Raw genomic sequence first — 18,120 nt, 5'->3', positions numbered from 1 at the left:
GACAGTTCCAGACACCGCTCACTTGAGCTTTTGAGCTGGAGTTCATTGACCATTTTGGAGGCTTCTTTTTTGAAGGATTTAACCCTTTGGATTTATCCTTCAGGGGGTTGAAGGAGGTTCCCTTAATGCCTGCCTTCCGCAGACATCTTAGGGATTTGGTCTCAAGAGCTTGATGCAAAAGCACCCCCAGTTTCATCCTCGGGGCCAATCTCCTATCTGCTAACTACCCTGGCTACCTATTAGCAGCTGCTGTCTCCTGGATAGAGAGCCTAATTACTTTCAAATGATTTCATCCCCTCTGGGACTTTCTGGCTGCATTGAGCCAGATGCTTCTGACATAAGAGAGGGAGGTGCCTCCAAGATCCAGAAGGGCTCTGGGAACTCCTTCTGGATCTTGAAATCCAAGGCTTCTAGCTAGAGATTGGGACACACACACACACACACACAACTTTCCTTGGAGAATCCCAGTAAACATCTTTTTGTTGTTGTTGTTGTTGTAGATATGTGTGAAAGGGCCAAACGTATTTAAGGGCTACTTGAAGGACCCAGGAAAAACAGCGGAAGCCTTGGATAAAGATGGCTGGTTACACACAGGGGACATTGGAAAATGGCTGCCAGTAAGTTGTCACCGCTCTTGTTCTCAATTTGGTCCTGGTTCTAGGAGGAAAGCACCCCACCTGCTACATGAAGGCTGTGGGGTCATGCCACCCCACATTTCCTTTTTCCCTTTGCCCTTGGTCCATTTTCTGCAGCAGTCAGGTACACTCTCTCTCTCTCTCTCTCTCTCTCTCTCTCTCTCTCTCTCTCGATTCTCAGCTAGGATTTTGGCTTTCACCATAAGAAATATGTTTTGTTTTGAACATGAATTCTGCCTGCTACTTCCCATTTGAAATGGGCTAGCTAGCATTCCCATGATTATTGATAAGTGAGAAGATTGGTGCATCCCAAAGTCCTGGGAATCAATTTCAGGGAAACAAAAGAGTCTACCTTTGTATGATACACATTCCTTGAGCCCTTACTCCACAGACCACTTTCGGAAGGACTGTGCTCTTGCTCTCAAGGAACCTGATTCACTTGGGAGCCCATATTATGTTCGCATCTAATCCAGACAGGAGATTGATAAAGTGTATTCCAGCAAAGTCAGTGAGCAAAACCTGGCATTGGCTGACCAGTCACTCATGCCATGTGGCAAAATTAAGTGAGCTCTGCAGAATGTCATTGGAAGTGAAGGACATTGCATATCAAGCATATGTACAGTATTGGGGTTGATACTGGGTGGAAACTAGCCAAGGATCCACTCAGAGCTCCGTTGCCCTCTGATAAATAGAATGGCACCTTGAAGATCATCGACAGGAAAAAGCACATATTTAAACTGGCACAAGGAGAATACATAGCACCTGAGAAGATTGAAAACATCTACATACGAAGTGAACCTGTGGCTCAGGTGTTTGTCCATGGAGAAAGCTTGCAGGTATGTGCACCAATGGATGGCAGCCGGAAGAGAAGAAATTAGGTTTCCTGAATCTTTTGATTTTTATTTAAGTTGTTGATAAGTTTAATTTAATGGTTGGTAAGTTTGTTTAAGTTAGCTGTTATTAAGACAGTTTTAAAAATTTATTCTGTGTGAATTTTCCTTTTTTTTTTGGGTCCAGTCGTGGGGCCTGAACTCTGGGCCTGCGGGCTGTCCCTCAGCTCTTCAGCTCAAGGCTAGCGTTCTACCACTTGAGCCACAGCGCCACTTCCGGTTTTTTTTCTTTTTTGCTTATGTGGTGCTGAGGAATCGAACCCAGGGCCGTGAGCATGCAAGGCAAGCGCTCTACCACTGAGCTACCTTCCCAGCCCCGAATTTTCCTTTTTTTTACAAGTAGTTATCAATTTCTGTTCCTCTGTGTGCTTATTTGACCTTGTTGTTGATGTGGTGGTGTTTTTTGTGTTTTTGGTGCTAGTCCTAGGGCTTGAACTCTGTCCCTGAGCTTCCTTTGCTCAAGGTTAGCACTCTTATAGAGCCACAGCTCCACTTCTGGCTTTTTTTTTTTTTTGGTAGTTTAGTAGAGATAAGGGTCTGATAGACTTCCTTGCTAGGATGCTCAGATCTCAGCCTCCTGAGTAGCTAGAATTACAGGCATGAGCCACTGGCACCAGGCTTGATCCTGTAATTTTTTTTATGAAAATACCTTTAATAAAAGTATACATGAAAGCAAGTAAGAATTAAGATTTTTTAAAAATATTTTGATTTTTAGTATTCTTTGTTGTTTTGTTTTGTTGTAGTGAGGATTGAATTGGGGCCTCACATCACACCTACAGTTCTTTGGGGGATTTTTTGTTTTGTCTTGTTTGTTTGTTTTGAGACCTTTTGTTTTAGAAATTGGATCTCCCACAAAAGTGGGCTGGCCTTAACCCATGATCCTTTGTCTCTGCCTCCCAGTGGTTGGGATTATAAATGTATGCCCATTGCGCTCCATCTTTGTTTAAAACATCAGCAAATTTTTCTGATCTATGTTTTGGAGCTGGAAGTTCTCTACCCAAGCTCACTGTACTCCTGGAGGAAGACAGGTTGTGGTTTAGCAGGAATGTACGTCGTCTCTAGAAGGACGTAGCTGTCATTAGTTTTCCCAGGGATCTGCTACCTACGAGCCCCGTGGTGACTTGCCTGTTTGTGTTAAAGGCATTTCTTGTAGCCATCGTGGTACCAGATGTTGAGGTATTAACTTCCTGGGCCCAGAAGAAAGGATATGAAGGATCCTTTGAAGAATTGTGCAGAAATAAGGTAGGACTCCAAAGTATGTGATCTGTCTTCTGCGTCTTGCATTCAGTGTACCAATGAGTAAGAAAGGACCACTAGTAGGACAATGAACTCATTTTTCCCCCTGCTTTATTAGGATGTCAAGAAAGCTATCCTGGAAGACTTGGTGAGACTTGGAAAGGAATCTGGCCTGAAGCCATTTGAACAGGTATGACTTTGATCTAAGTGTGTGTGAGCTCATTATGAATGATTATCAAATAGATTACAAAAGAGGGTGAAGTAACCTAAAGAAACACAGCAGAGCCAGGAGTCTGTGATTCATGCATGAAATCCTAGGTACTCAGTAAGCTGAGATCTGAGGATTGTGGTTTGAAGCCAGTCCAGGCAGGGAAGTCCATGAGATTCTTGTCTCCAATTAACCACCAGAAAACCAGAAGTGGTGCTGTGGCTCCAAGTAGTAGAGTGCTACCTTTGAGTACAAAAGCTCAGGGACAGTGCCTAGACCCTGAGTCTAAGCCCCATGACCAACAAAAGAAAAAAGAAAAGAGAAGAAATGAATGATGGAGTAGTTTGATGGGGAGTAGGGGGGAGAGAGTGTTAATGATTCCTCTTTTCCTGAAGGTCAGGATTCCTGATTCCTTCCTGAATTCTCTCTCCATAGCCTTCCTGCCCTATGTTGGGAGAGTAAAGCTTGGGTAAAGGAGATGATGGCTTAAATGCCTGGAAGGGGTTCATCAACATCATCACCAAGGGCTTATACACTGGGGCGGAGGGGTGTTTTGTTTGTTTGTGTTTGTTTTTTGGTCATGGGGCTTGATCTCTGGGCCTGGGTGCTGTCCCCTAGCTCTTCAGCTCAAGGCCAGCATTCTGCCACTTGAGCCTCAGTGCCACTTCCGGTTTTCTAGTGGTTAACTGGCGATAAAAGTCTCATGGACTTTCCTGCCTGGGCTGGCTTTGAACCTTGATCATTAGATCTCAGCATCCTGAGAAGCTAGGATTACAGGTGTGAGCCACCGGCACCTGGCTGTTTTGTTTTGTTTTGTTTATGACTTTTTAGGTGGCCTTGCGTGTGTCCTTTCCCTTTCTTAACATCCCTTGTTATCTGCAGGTCAAAGGCATTGCTCTACATACTGAATTATTTTCTGTTGACAATGGCCTTCTGACTCCAACAATGAAGGCAAAAAGGCCAGAGCTACGGAACTATTTCAGGTCACAGATAGATGAACTGTATTCCACTATCAAGATGTAATGTGAGGAGGAAGAAATCTTGGAAGCAATGGCACCTCTACAATCCCTTCTTCTACCGATGGCCTTCACATTGGTAACTGTCTGCAGCAAGCATAGGGAAGGAAATGTCCATGTCTGATTTGTCCATTCGGGGTCTTGCCATAGGAATATTAGAGGAAATGGAACACTGCCTTACCGTCAACCTCGTGTTGCAGACTATGTTCATGGTGAAACACAATTTCCAAAATGAGCCTTAAAAATTGTTAAGGGGAAAACTATAAAAAGTGCTTAAGTTATTTGAGACTTTCTCATTTAATAAGGTGGGTGTGAAAACTTCTTGTCTCCCTTCCTGTTTTTCTAACCAAGGAGTTAGGACTTCGCTGTTTCTGAGATGTCTGCTACTTGCTGCAAACTGTGCAGCTCTGCTGCTCTGAAGAGTACAGTGCACTGGAGAGAAGTGGTCCCTTTCACAATTAAGAACACGTGTCCCGGCTGGAGGACTGTCACAAACGGACCAGAGATTTCTTTTACAGTCCCTGCCACTTTCTCTTTCCCACCTCACACAGAGTCACTCGACCCTCTGTAAGGGTTCAGGACAGTCCCCTGTTGATCCTGCAGGGACTTAAACCAAAGGACAGCTCCACCTCAGAATAATGTGGTGCCCAATCTTGGAAGGAAGAATGGCTAGTCAGAGACAATAGCTTCTCTGGCTTGAACCACAAGATGCTCTTAGACTTTTCTCCAGATTTGGCTCCCTCCCTCCCTTACCCTGCCAGGGGTTATGAAAAATCCTGCCTTAGACTCTACAGTGAAGACAGCTTTTCAAGAAAGAATTACCTGGATCAACCATGTTCAACTGTGATGCCTACATAGCGCTGTCTACTTGACCTTCACTGAACCACTCACTGTTTGTAATGAATGGCAATGGGCTTTTAATGTGGTTTTCATATGAAATAATTATGTGATTAACTTGCTTCCCCTCAACTACCCCCCCCACTCACTCTCAGGCAAAGCACATCTTCAAAAATATTAAAGGAACATACTTGGGTACCCATTGAAATGGACAGTATAAGCAAATGTTCTTATAATACTACCTGATTTCTATGAAATGTATTTGACAAGCCAAAATTCTGGGATGTAGAAATCTGGATTTAAAAAAAAGAATTTTCTGGGATTCATTTCTCAAGGGATTTTTTTTTAGAAGTTAATTTGGTAAATTAACTGCATTTCACTTTGTTGTGAGACCTTGCCACAGTTTTGAGTGAATTGAGCTATCACGTATACTTTGAGAGCCACTGTTGTTGGGCACATGCGTACCGTGTGTTCTAGACCGACACAACAGGCCTGTGCTAAGCAGTTGTTGTTGTAATAACACTATTTGGTAGCTTAACTTCAGATACATATTCTTAATTGCACAAAAATCCAATAATTTGTCACATTGGGGTTTTGAATGTTTGCTTTAAGTGTTGGCTATTTCTATGTTTTATAAACCAAAACAGAATTTCCAAAAACAATGAAGGAAACCAAAATAAATGTTTCTGCATTTCAAGTGGCTGAAGCATCTCTTTTAATGCTGGGTTTAACTCTAGGGACAGCCCCCCAGCCTTGACATGCATTAGCAAAGTGTGGACGACTCTCACCTCCCAATTCCTTCCCTTGGCTGTTCTTCTTTCCAGGACTCCATCCTCAAATCCAGTTGTCCTCTGACACTTAAAACCTTTGGCCCAAACCTCCTGTGTGTTGTCTCTGGTGACCATCTTAATGTATTATGGAGAAAATTATAGTCTGAGTAACACAGATATTCTGGAAAACGGAGTTTCTATGCTACAAACCTACGTTTCAGGAGAATAACTAATCTATGGTTTATAGTAGATTTAGCAATTCTCTTACTGTAGAAGTGTTTTCAGAAGATAACATTTATAGCAGCCAACTTTTTCTATCACTACTTTCTGTGTTTCCATTTCTAAAAAATTTCCTGTGGAGTATTAATCAGGATTTTTTGTTGTTTTTTTTTGGGGGGGGGGTGTTTTTTGTTTTTGTTTTTGTTTTTTTGCTGGCCCTGGGACTTGAATTCAAGGCCCAGGTGCCATCCTTGAGCCTCTTTGTGCTCAAGGCTAGCCCCTACCACTTGAACCACAGTGCTACTTCCAGCTTTTTCTGAGTGGTTCATTGGAGATAAGAGTTTCTCAGAACCAGGCACCGGTGGCTCATGCCTGTAATTCTAGCTACTCAGGAGGCTGAGATCTGAGGATCGCGGTTCAAAGCCAGCCTGGGCAGGAAAGTCCATGAGACTCTTATCTCCAATAAACCAGCAGAAAACCAGAAGTGTGCTGCAGCTCAAGTGGTAGAGCACTTGCCTTGAGCTGAGGAGCTGAGGGACAGTGCTAGGGCCCAGAGTTCAAGCCCCATGACAGACAAAAAAAAAAGTTTCACAGAGCTTTTCTGTCTGGGCTGGCTTAGACCAGCAATCCTCAGATCTCAGCCTCAGTCTTATGTACCTATCTTGGATAAAACTTGTCTTACTTGAGGCTAGGAAGGTGGCTCAGTGGTAGAGTGTTTGCCTTGCATGCATGAGGCCCTGGGTTTGATTCCTCAGCGCCACATAAGCGCTGGGTTTGATTCCTCAGCACCACATAAGCAGAAAAGGCCAGAAGTGGTGCTGTGGCTCAAATGGTAGAGTGCTAGCCTTGAGCTGAAGAGCTGAAGGATTGTGCCCAGGCCCAGAGTTCAGGCCCCACGACTGACAAAAAAACAAAAACTTGTCTTACTCAATGTTTCTATTGCTATCACAAAATAACTAGAAACTAGCGGCTCATACCTATAACTCTAGCTACTCAGGAGGCTAAGATCTGAGGGTTGCAGTTCAAAGCCAGTTGGGACAGGAAAGTCTGTGAGACTCTCATCTCCAAATAACCACCAGAAGTGGAGCTGTGGCTCAAGAGGTGGAGCACTACATTTGAGCAAATGGAGCTCATGGTCAGCCTCTGTCCTCCTCCTCCCCCCCGTGGGCTCTGAGTTCAAACCCCAGAACCAACACACACTAAAGAGGGCAAAACTTCTTTTCTCTCCGTTAGCACAGAGCCTAGAAACTGAATAAAGTTTCTATCGCAGTGAGACTGTTATGACATGCTGGGATTTGGGATTTGGTGGGTTTATTACGGGGAAACACAGGCATCATCTTTAACTATTTTTCATCATACAGTTCAGAGGTATTAACTGTACTCGCATTCTTGAGTTGTCATTACCGTCATCCATCCACAACACTCTACATATTACAGAACAGAAATTGAGCATCTATTAAACAATGCCTCCTTATGTCTCCTCACTTCAGGTCCTGCCAACCACCTTTCTACTTTCTGGGTCTATGAATTTGACTACATGCCACAGATAAGTATAGTCATGAAGCATTTGTCCTTGTTTGATTGGTTTATTTCACTTCATGTTTTCCAGGTTCATCTATATTGCAAGATATATCAGAATTTCCTTTAGTAGGCTGACTATGATCACATTTTTCTTATATATCATACTTTGTTAATGCACTTGCCGATTGATTGATCACCATTTGAGTTGCTTCTACCTTTTGGCTGCAATGAATATTGATGTATAGATGTCTCTTAAGGCTAGGCTTTTATTTCTTACATGTCTGTACTCAGAAATGGAATTATTGGGTCTTATGGTAATTCTGTACCTAAGTTTTTTAAATTAACATTTTTCCATTTTCCATTCCCCTAGCAATGTACAAGGGCTCCAGTTTTTCCTATGTCCACACTGACATTTGTTTTCCTTTTGATTGTTTTAAATAAGTGGTATCTCATGGTGATTTAGATTTGCATTGCCTGGCTGATCATTGCTGTTGGTGATCTGTATCTATGTAGAAATAACCTCTTATCCATGTCATTTGTCCATTTTTTTAAAAAATTGCTGCTTTGGGTTTTTGGATTACTTACTTGTGGAAGTTCTTAGGCTATTAATTCCTAAGTGCTATTTTTAAATTAACTTTGTAGTGTTTCATTTAAATATAGCATTGGTGTTTCCCACAGGCAAAACCACACATCTAAATGCCCACTGATCTCTGAGCTTTTGTGCCAACACAGAAAAGAGGACGTGTGATTGACTAAAGGATGGTTTTTACCTAGAAAGACAGTCCTTTTCCCTCCAGACCCCCAGCATGCAAAGTTGCTTTCAACTGCTGCATGAGAAATCACAGGTGCAGCATGAGCCAGGACAGGAGAACAGGTAGAGCAGGTGAGCCACCAACAGCAGCCCTCCAGCTTACCTCTCTCTCCAGGGCCCAGCCAGGGTTCACCCTCATTTTCTATCTGAACTCGGAAAGGCGCTTCAAGCATAGTTGGCCTTGGCAATAAAGATCTTTACCTTTCTCCCTAACTTGATAATAATGACTAAAATGAATTGAGTGTTGCCACATGCAGGGTATCTTTGACAGAGATTAACCCATTTTTGTATTGATAGCTTTTGAGTCAATTTCCTCCTTTACCTCCAAGTTACAGATAAGGAAACTGAAAGGCCCAATTTGATGCCTTGTGCCTGGGCAGCATAGAGCCAGCAGCCTCAGCCTCTTGCTCCACATTGCTGCTTTTGTCAGGGACCTTGCTGATGAAATGGGGGCTGCTGATGCTAATGCCAGCTCTTGAGTAGCTAGGATTACAGGTATGATGCCTGGCATGGGGAAGAAAGCCTTCTAAACACATGGGCATTTGGGGACCTTTCAGATCCCTATTGGAGCAGTGTTAGGTTCCAGGCCAACCCTATGTTGAGCTTTCGATGTGTACCACCGACTGCCTAGATGTCATGTTTATTTAGACACCATCAGAAACACCTCTGGCCTCATATTTCTGAAATTGAAATGTTCCCAAATCTCTCCTTCTGTGCTCCCAGCATACTGAACAGCTCCAAGTAGTGCATGCCAGACATTTGGGGCAATCCTTGACTCTTCCGTAATATCTCATTCCAATTGATTACTAAGTCCTCCTGATTCAACCTCCACGGTACCTCTTCCCTTGCACAAGACTTGGACATTTCTGGCAAAGACGTTGGTACTGTACTTCAAAATTCTGTCACAAAGAATCTGGCCTTTCTGGCAGTTCTGGAGAAAGTATTCTAGTGAAGTGTGCAATTTGAATTTCTTTAGAAGCAGATGAAATTCAGACACACGGGGTTGATGTTTTTCATAGAAATAGAGAACAGAAGTGCTGTTCTTTTAAATCCCTTCCCTTGGACAGCCCTGGCATCCTAGCAGTAAACAGTGTTTAGAATGAAGCTCTTGACACAATTGTTAGGTATTTCTTGGGTACGTAGTGGCAAGAGTTGGCACCTAAGCTATGTACATAGTTTAAGTAGTACTCTTGACTTCTGCAGATTTCTGACAAACTGGAAATGCCAGCAGGAAATATAATGACATTGGCTGCTATGGAGTGGTCTGTGTTGTATTTCACCTTTCAGTATGTGCACTATTCCAATCAAGTATATCATCAAGAGGGATGGGAGGGCTATTGGGTCACAAAAGGAGCACAAATGAAAACGGACAGAAGTTTTGCCATTTATATGAATAGGGTCTAATATAGACCTTAGTTAAAACCATTCAAACTTCTGGACGTATTTTGAGAAATGTTGTCAATTTACTGCTGTGTTTCAAGTCATAGTTGTGACACAGTTGAATTTAAGGTAACAAGTGATAATACCAGTAGTTTTTTTGATAAAGTAGGATCTTGTGATACAAAACCTTGTCATTTGTTAAGAAGTTCATGATTTGCCTACTGAGTACTTAGTATCTAAGAAGTGTCATCTTCACAGACATAATTATTCAGAAGCCATTAAATCATTTTCCTTTAAAAACAGTATTAGCATAGAGGAATTGTACAAAGGGATATTTATAACATGAATATAATAGACATTGTTCAAAAATATAAAATACACATTATTCTTTATTGGCCTATATGCATATGTTGCATATATGCCATGCATATGTCATATATCATGTATGTAATTTATATGTCATGCATGTCATATTTTAATCATTTTTTGCATGTATTCTCTCATACTAAACTTGATTCATGGGTTTTGGAACATCTAGATAAATACCAAGCTTCTTTCAAGTTTTATGTTGTACTTTATATCTTCTTAACTTTTGCATTGATTTGAAAAATACTACAATTCTTTTTTTTTTTTTTTTGGTCAGCCATGGGCTTGAACTCTGGGCCTGGGCGCTATCCCTGAGCTCTTCAGCTCAAGGAGATCACTCTACCACTTGAGCCACAGCGCCACTTCCGGTTTTCTGGTGGTTTATTGGAGATAAGAGTCTCATGGACTTTTCCTGCCCGGGCTGGCTTTGAACCGTGATCCTCAGATCTCAGCCTCCTGAGTAGCTGGGATTACAGGCGTGAGCCACCAACACCCAGCAAATACTACAATTCATTTTTTTTTTTTTTTTGCCGGTTGTGGGGGCCTGAACTCTGGGCCTGGGTGCTGTCCCTTGGCTCTTCAGCTCAAGGCTAGCGCTCTACCACTTGAGCCATAGTGCCACTTCCAGCTTTTTCTGCTTATGTGGTGCTGAGGAATCAAACCTAGGGCCTCATGCATGCAAGGCAAGTGCTCTACCACTGAGCCACCTTCCCAGCCCCAAAATACTACAATTCTTGACTGACGGACTGGGTATGCTGTTATTTTAATCCAGAGCAAATTTTATTTCAATAATCATATGGCTAATGCTAAGAGAGTGACTGTTTCCTTTTTCAAGTAGTCTATTTAGGGCTAGGAATGTGGCTTAGTGGTGGAGTGCTAGCCTAGCATGCATGAACCCCTGGGTTCGATTCCTCAGTACCACATAAACAGCAATAACAACAATTTTTTTTTTAAGCCAGAAGTGGTGCTGTGGCTCAAGTGATAGAGTGCTAACCTTGAGCAAAAAAAGTTCAGGGACAGTGCCTAGGGCCTGAGTTCAAGCCCCAGACTGGCAAAAAGAAAAAGTAGTCTATTTAAAAATATATGTACTGAGGGGTTTTGCCATTTTTAAAGACAAGGTAAAATAAGTCATTTTAATTCTGGAAAAGACAATAGATTTTCTTTTAAATAGATTTACTAAATAGGTTACAGCATTGTCTTTCATTTTTGGCATAAACCAATTTTTGTCAGCTCTTAGTGTTTCTTATAGTTTGGGTGCTTCTGCATGAAGTGTTGCCATTATCTTCCAGTCTTCTCTCTCCCCATCGGTCATCCACAGCAAGGTCTGCTCACTCCAAGGCCTCTTTTCTACTATGTCCTTCAGCTTCATTTATCCACATCAGCTGTATCCCGTGCCTGCCTAGTTGCCAAGGCCTCTAGACATTTCTTACAGCTTGGAGGCAAAGAGTGACGGTCCCTGAATTGCCCTTTTGAAAGACACCTGGCTGTTCTAGAAAGACTTGCAGAGAAATAAATGCAGAAACCTGATTATCAGGTAAGAACCAGGTAGCAGACGATTGCAGCTTGAACCAGGGCTGATGGAGGGGTGTGGAAAAGGTCTTCCCCCAGGCAATGGAGAGCCAGAACCATCCTAGGGTGGTGGTGGGGAGTCACGAGGGTCTAGTGTCTAAGCAGAGTGGTAGAGAGTAGAGCTATGCTTACTGAGAAGGGGGGGGACTTGGAGGCACACACATCAGCAGAGATGGAACCCAGAGCTTGGGTTTGGACAATCTTCCCTTGAGGATCCTCTTAGACAAGGTTATTTCTGCACTGGTTCAGCTGGAGATAGTGGTTTGTAAGCCACCAGCTAGAGCAGAGGTTCAGAGCAGGTTAACCTATAGAAGATATGTGGAAAAGCAAAAGAGGAGATCTTCCCACATCTCCCAGCCCGCAACCAGGCTCTGGTGGCCTCTGAGAGTTGAACAGGAACTAAGGAAGGAGGCAGTGATGGGAGCCAGAGCCACCTGCCAGGGAAGCAGCAGGAAGAGCAGAAGGGTGGTGTCCCAGAGGCCAAGCAGATAAGCACTCTGGGAGGCCGTGAGGTGGCATCAGCTGTGTCGGAGGCTGTTGAAAGGTGGAATCCCTTGAGACACAGGTCAGAAGTGGTGATTGGGCAGAGCTGAGAGAAGAGAAGACTGAGCGGGTGGCGGTGGGGGTAGACTGAGGCGCAAAGAAGAGGAAACCGCAGTCACACAGGTGAGAGGTTAACTTTTGCTTGGAGGTGGAGGTGGCTTTTAAGATGGGAGATACTGGAGAAGATGAGGTGAGGATAAGTCGAATGCAGTAGAAGAAGTGGTGATTGGGAAAGGGGTTGGTTATACCTTGCTGTCAGGGCAGGCAGTGTCCGGAAGTTATAATCCCAATTAAGAGGAGGAACCAATAGTCTCCTGCATTGGAAAAAAAAGAGAAAGCTTATGTTTGAATACTTCCATGGTTTTGGGTTTTGTTGGGTTTTTTTTTTTTGACTGGGACTGGAACTCTTTATCTGACGCTTATGCTCATTGGCTGATACTTTACCACCTGAGCCACACTACCAACCTCACGTCCTTATTTTTGTTTTCCAGTTGTTTATATCCTAAATATGGATGGGAAAATAAGAGAGCAATCAGCTAACTTGTCTAAGGTCAGACCTCTAGTAAGTTCCTGAACTGGTCTTCTGATTGAAGGGCTTCCCCAAGTCTGGCTGTCCTTTCCCTTGTGAGGTTTGAGATCCAGTGCCCTGAGCACCCCATGAGCCCAGTCTCCCCTGAACGCTTTCTTAACTAGTCAGGTCTCAGATGCAGTTTTAAGTTCACTGTGCCCTATGACAAAGGAAGACATAAACCATTGATGGGAATTTCCATTTTGCCTCTTCATCCACATTTTAGCTGCTCTTTCCGTCCAGGGCAGAATAAGCAGAGAAGCCCAACCCCTGCCTGCCAATGCAGGAGCAGAGCAGGTGGATGGATGGAGGGCAGAGGCTCAGGCAGCGCCTTGGCTGATGAAGGCTGGGGATCAATTCAACGGCATCAACTCCCAAAGCATCCCTTCCAGTCCTGAATCTGAATAGAGGGGACATTCATCAAGTCCCAGCTCAGGGACAATTCTTCCAACTCTCACCAGCAAAACCAGTGCCATGCCCAGAGCTGGGAAAGCTTCAAGGCTGCAGATTGTGAGATCCCAGAAGACCACCTCCCACACCACCAGTCCCACCTGGCCTTTCACTATAACCCAAATGAAGTGCCTAAATCTGTGCTGATCCTATTAGTCACCTCATTACTCAGCAGGGCTGATTGGAAACTGAGTGGCTTACTTACCACCTAAATGTTGGGCCTAAAAGCAATGGGGATACGTTTCCTTTGAATTCCTAACTCCTTTGCTCCACTGAGTCATTCCAACAGTAGAAATCTTGCTGGATGACTTTTTTTCTCTAAGCAGCCTTCTTCAGGTGCAGAGGGGGGGTTCTGTGGGTTCTGTTCTTGGTCTAAAGAAGGATGCCCCCTACACACACAATGTAGGATGTGTTAGAGTTCTTAATCACTCCTTATATTATTGAGATATTTAATGGGAAAGGAAAGAGTTGCTTTGGTTTGGTTTTAGGTTTTTTTGTGTTTTTATTTTGTTTTGTTGTTGTTGTTTGGGGGGCTTGCACTGGGGGCCTGGGTGCTGTCCCTGAGCTGCTTTTGCTGAAGGCTAGTGCTCTACCATTTGAGCCACAGCTTTACTTCTGGCTTTATGTTGTTGTTGAGTTGCTTATTGGAGACAAGAGTATAACAAATGTTCCTTCCCTGGGCTAGCCTCAAAGCACAATCCTCAGATCTCAGCTTCCTGAGTAGCTAGGATTACAGGCATGAACCACCAGTGCCCAGTAGGGGGGAAAGTTTTGACTGACAAATTTCTCTGACTAAAATTGCCCTGGCTCAAGTTGACTAGGTGAGATGCTGGGATTCTCCACACTCCAGCAGGCTTTCGACTTTGCAGGTAGAGTGTGAAACCTGTAGCGAGGGAACAGGGAGTAACCCCAACACCCCGCTGCAGGTGAGGGTGTGTCACGCGCACGCACCTCACGGGCCATGTGAGAAACATTCAAAAACCAGTCTGCTTACATTCTGCGTTAGTCAATTAGTCAATGTGTGCTGGCATTTTTGAGTCTCCTGTATTCCCACACCCACTGATACCACCTTCCTTCACCTGCCAGCACGGCTCTGCCAGGTATCAGTAATCCGAGGTTCTACAATTGAGAGAAATTCTAGGGCACAAAGAGCTCTGTCCTCCCAGAGAAAGTCCTATGAAGAAAGGCTTTTTGGCCCCTGGCAAGCCTGGGCCGGCAGGTACTGTGTGGACCCTGCCTTTGCCTCCTCCACCTGTAATCCTTCACCACCATCCCAGGATTTAGTATTATCCTCAGCTCCACCAGACCTGAGCGCCTCCCTGCCCCGGAGTTCCCACTCCCTCTCTCTGCCCAGACCTACCTGCGCATGCACCTGCCTCACTTCCTCCCCCAGACCTACCTGTCACCTGGACAGGGGTGGTTGCCATGTGCTCCTCCCCCCTCCCAGGGGAGATAAGCCCCCTTTTATAAACCTTATAATAATCTTTCTCCTGTGCCTGTCTGCCTCCACGTGGTCCCCTGGGATGGTTATGAAGGCAGGGTCCACACAGTACCTGCCCGCCCAGGCTTGCCAGGGGGCACAAAGTCTTTCTTCATAGGACTTTCTCTGGGAGGACATAGCTCTTTGTGCCCTAGAATTTTCTCTCAAATGCACGACCTCTGATTACTGGTACCTGGCAAAGCTGAGCTGGCAGGTGAAGGAAGATAGTATCAGTGGGTTTGGGAATGTGGGAGACTCAAAGCTATCTAGGGAAAACACTGACTACCAAGAACACTTTGCACAACTGTGTAGACCAACCAAAATGAATGTCCATAGTCATCAGTTAAAAAAAAAGAAGAAGAAGAAGGTAAAAGCAGCCTGGTGTCTGTAGTCCTAGCTACTCAGGAGGCTGAGATCCAGAGGATTGTAGTTTGAGACCCTCCCCAGAAATATGTATGAGACTTCTCCAATTTACTAGCCAGAAGCCAGGCTGGAGCTATGACTCAAGTGGTAGAGCACCAGCCATGAGTGAACAAGCAAGCTGAGAGCATAAGACCTGTTTTATTTTTCCAGTAGTGGGGCTTGAACTCCGGGCCTGGGCGCTGTCCCGCAGCTCTTCAGCTCAAGGCCAGCGCTCTACCACTTGAGCATAAGACCTTAAGTTCAAACCCAGATACCAACACACACCAAAAACAAAACAAAAAAAAAATGTGAAAAGTTTTTATTCAGAAAATTCATTTTTGTCCGTGTCTTGAGAGACAGTTATGAAGACAACGCTCTACTGTTGGAAAGGTATTTTGCTCTTTGTTTTCCTTTCCTTGTTTCCCCAAGAAAGTAGTCATTTGTTTGTTTGTTTTTTGGGGGGTAGCCTTTTATTCTCTCTTCTCTTTCTCAGTATGTTGTGTCCACATGGCCCTTTTATATCGTCCTGAGTTATAATAACATTATTTCCAAAGCAGGTTGCTTTGGGGAGTGCTCTGCGCCCCGCCCCTCCTAGCGCTTCAGGGTGCTGGGAATGGAATCTGAGGCATGTGACATTGCCAGTCCTGAAGTCCTGCTCAGACCAATTTAGCCGCGTGAGCTCAGCTTGGGTAGGAATCGTGCCAGTTAGCTCTGGAAAAAGTAAGACCACATTACTTCCAGAGAAAGTAAACTTAGTTGTCCGGTAAGAGAGCCAAGAAGTGTTGGAAAGTATCTGGCATGTGAAGGAATGACGTCACTGCTGATGGCAACAAGTGGAAAAACCTTTCTTCCCCTCCAGTTTGAAAAGATAAGAGAATTGGTTTTTCTTCAAGGGTCTCACTTCCTCTTCAAGGGCTGGTCCAAGAGACTTTCCTCCTTCCCTCCTCCCCTCTAGCCCTCTTGGGACAGTTCAGCTTGTAGTACACTGTCATCCTTATACTTGTTGCGCAGTTGGTCTGCTTAAAACTGATAAGAATAGCGAGAGATTCCTGTTTACCCAGTACTCACTAAGTGCTTGGGAAAGTAAACAACCAAGTAGGAAAATTTGAGAAGAAACAAAATATCCTCTTTATTGTAGAAAGCCAGACTTTTACTTTAAGGGAAATCTGTGGAGATTATTGAAGAATAAAATTCACATAAAGGGGCAAAAACGAGTTAGGTAAAGGCAGGTTAGCCATCTCATTTTACTAATCTTGAACTGACTTTGAACCGCTGTTTACTAGGTCTGAAAATGAGTTCTCCATTACACGTGCGAGTCTCCAACCCCTTTCTCTATCTGCCCTCTGGTGGACACAGTACAGAATTACCAGTGGGAAGGGGGAAAATAAAGGCACCATTAGGAAGACTCTCCCAAGAATCTAGGGTCCACCATGTTTTTGCCTCTGATCTCCATGCCTTACCGTGCTGGATTTATTTTCTGTTGTTTACATATAATATCTCTAGGACTCACCCCCCAGTTTCCCAAACATGAAAATATTTGATGAAAACTTTTTATTTTGGTTGTCGTATTTAGGGTTGAATTCAAAGGCCTCATGTGTGGCTCTTGCGCCTGAGCCATGCCCTCAGCCCTTTTGCTCTTAGTTTTGCAGATAGGGGCTCACATTTTTTTTTCCCCAGACTGCCTCCAACCATGCTCCTCCTACCTTTGCCTCCCAAGTAGCTGGGGTTACAGGTGGGCACCACCACGCCCATCCATATTTTATATAATTTGAAGACCTACAAACCTAGGTAGCCTCCAACATCCAGAAGTGATCTGTTTGGAGGTATCTCTGAGATCCTCCAGTAGATATTTACCTTCTCCAGGTTTCCTGGGAGTGGGGTAACCACACTGTCTCCATCTCTCCCATACCCATACCTAGCCTCCTTCCCACCCCCACACCCCATCCTAAACACAATCCTTCATTCTCTACTACCCCAGCCATACCTACAGGAGGCTGGTGAGTCTGGCAAATATTAGCAGAAGATTGGCAATGGTGAAAAGGAAACAGTATGACACAGGTACCTTCTCAAAATAAAAATCAGTGGCCATGGCTCCTCACACCACTCTCCTTTTGGGGAGGGAGGGTCTTCTCGTTGGCTGGATCTTCTTTGGCTGGAGCTTCTCCTGTCTACGAGATCCTTCTTCTTCCTTCTGCCCTTCACCAGTCCCCACCATCCATTAATGCTCTCCCAGGAGACCTTTGGTTCTCCTGTTCCTAAGCTGAACTCCTCCTCATACTTGGCTTTACTTCTTCTGCTTGGAAAGGTGCTCCGGTTTCCATCTCTAACAGTACAGCTAGCCAGAGAACACTTTGAAATTACTATTTGGGATCCAATTTGTACGCATAGCAATCACAGCACCTAAAGCACACTGGAAGTGGTCTTCATGTGACAGCACTGATCCAGTGCTTTGTTGTGAAATGCCCTTCCTAGTGCCGCCAGAATAGCCCTTCTCTCCTCTCCTCACCCAACCTGAGAACTGCTGTGCCAAGCTGATCATCTAAGTAACACAGCTTCATGATGATGGACTAGTGCTAAGACAGTTTGAAAGTTGGAATATTTGGGTTGGAATTCTGCCTTCCTTCTGACTAGGTCCATAGCCTAGGACACATTTCTGTAATGGACTTGAACTGTCTGTCTCTGAAGCATCTATTTTGCTTATTCCTATCTTCCAGCCCCTACCCCCACCTTCACCTACCCCCTCATTTCCAGGGAAATTCGTGTTTCCATAACTGCAGAACTGAAGGCGTAGTGTCATAATTAACTGTTATGTCTCTATGGGGTTTGATTAATCATGTCTAAATGGAGAAATACTTTCTCACAGTTGCATTGATTTATTTCTTTCATACCCCAAAGTACACGAAGTTTAACAACACCTATTTCCCAGAAGATGGATTTCTGTACCCACTTCCCTGAGACTGACAACTTCACTGGCTCCAGGAAGCCTATTTCTCCCTATAGGTGGTTAACTTCCTTCAAGACCTGAGGGACGACATAACCTTCCATGGCACATGCCCAAATGATTTCTGGGAAGTTTCTGAACACACATTTCATTGAAGAGGAAACGGGGATGACCTAGAAACAATGAAAAGCTGCTTTACTTAAGGGAAGTACACATTGGAATTGCAAAGATTTCAATGAACCAGATAGGTCAAAATATAAAAATACAAAGAATCAGGG

At 44.1% G+C, this 18,120-nt stretch overlaps 1 protein-coding gene across 2 annotated transcripts in view; it reads left to right on the top strand.

Annotated features, from left to right (window-relative positions):
• Positions 1–5,522, top strand: part of Acsl1 (acyl-CoA synthetase long-chain family member 1) — a 64,551-nt gene extending 59,029 nt beyond the window's left edge. For both annotated transcript variants that reach the window (XM_013025938.1, XM_013025931.1), the window contains exons 18-22: positions 501–617; positions 1,328–1,471; positions 2,666–2,767; positions 2,880–2,951; positions 3,852–5,522. In XM_013025938.1, the coding sequence (XP_012881392.1) occupies positions 501–617; positions 1,328–1,471; positions 2,666–2,767; positions 2,880–2,951; positions 3,852–3,992 (576 nt within the window). In that variant the 3' untranslated portion in view covers positions 3,993–5,522. The remainder of the gene's footprint in view (positions 1–500; positions 618–1,327; positions 1,472–2,665; positions 2,768–2,879; positions 2,952–3,851) is intronic.
• Positions 5,523–18,120: the final 12,598 nt, after the last annotated feature.

The sequence above is a fragment of the Dipodomys ordii genome, unplaced genomic scaffold (genome assembly GCF_000151885.1).
Source record: "Dipodomys ordii isolate 6190 unplaced genomic scaffold, Dord_2.0 Scaffold4, whole genome shotgun sequence".
Taxonomy (NCBI): Eukaryota; Metazoa; Chordata; class Mammalia; order Rodentia; family Heteromyidae; genus Dipodomys; species Dipodomys ordii.
This window is presented reverse-complemented; position numbering and strand designations above follow the sequence as displayed.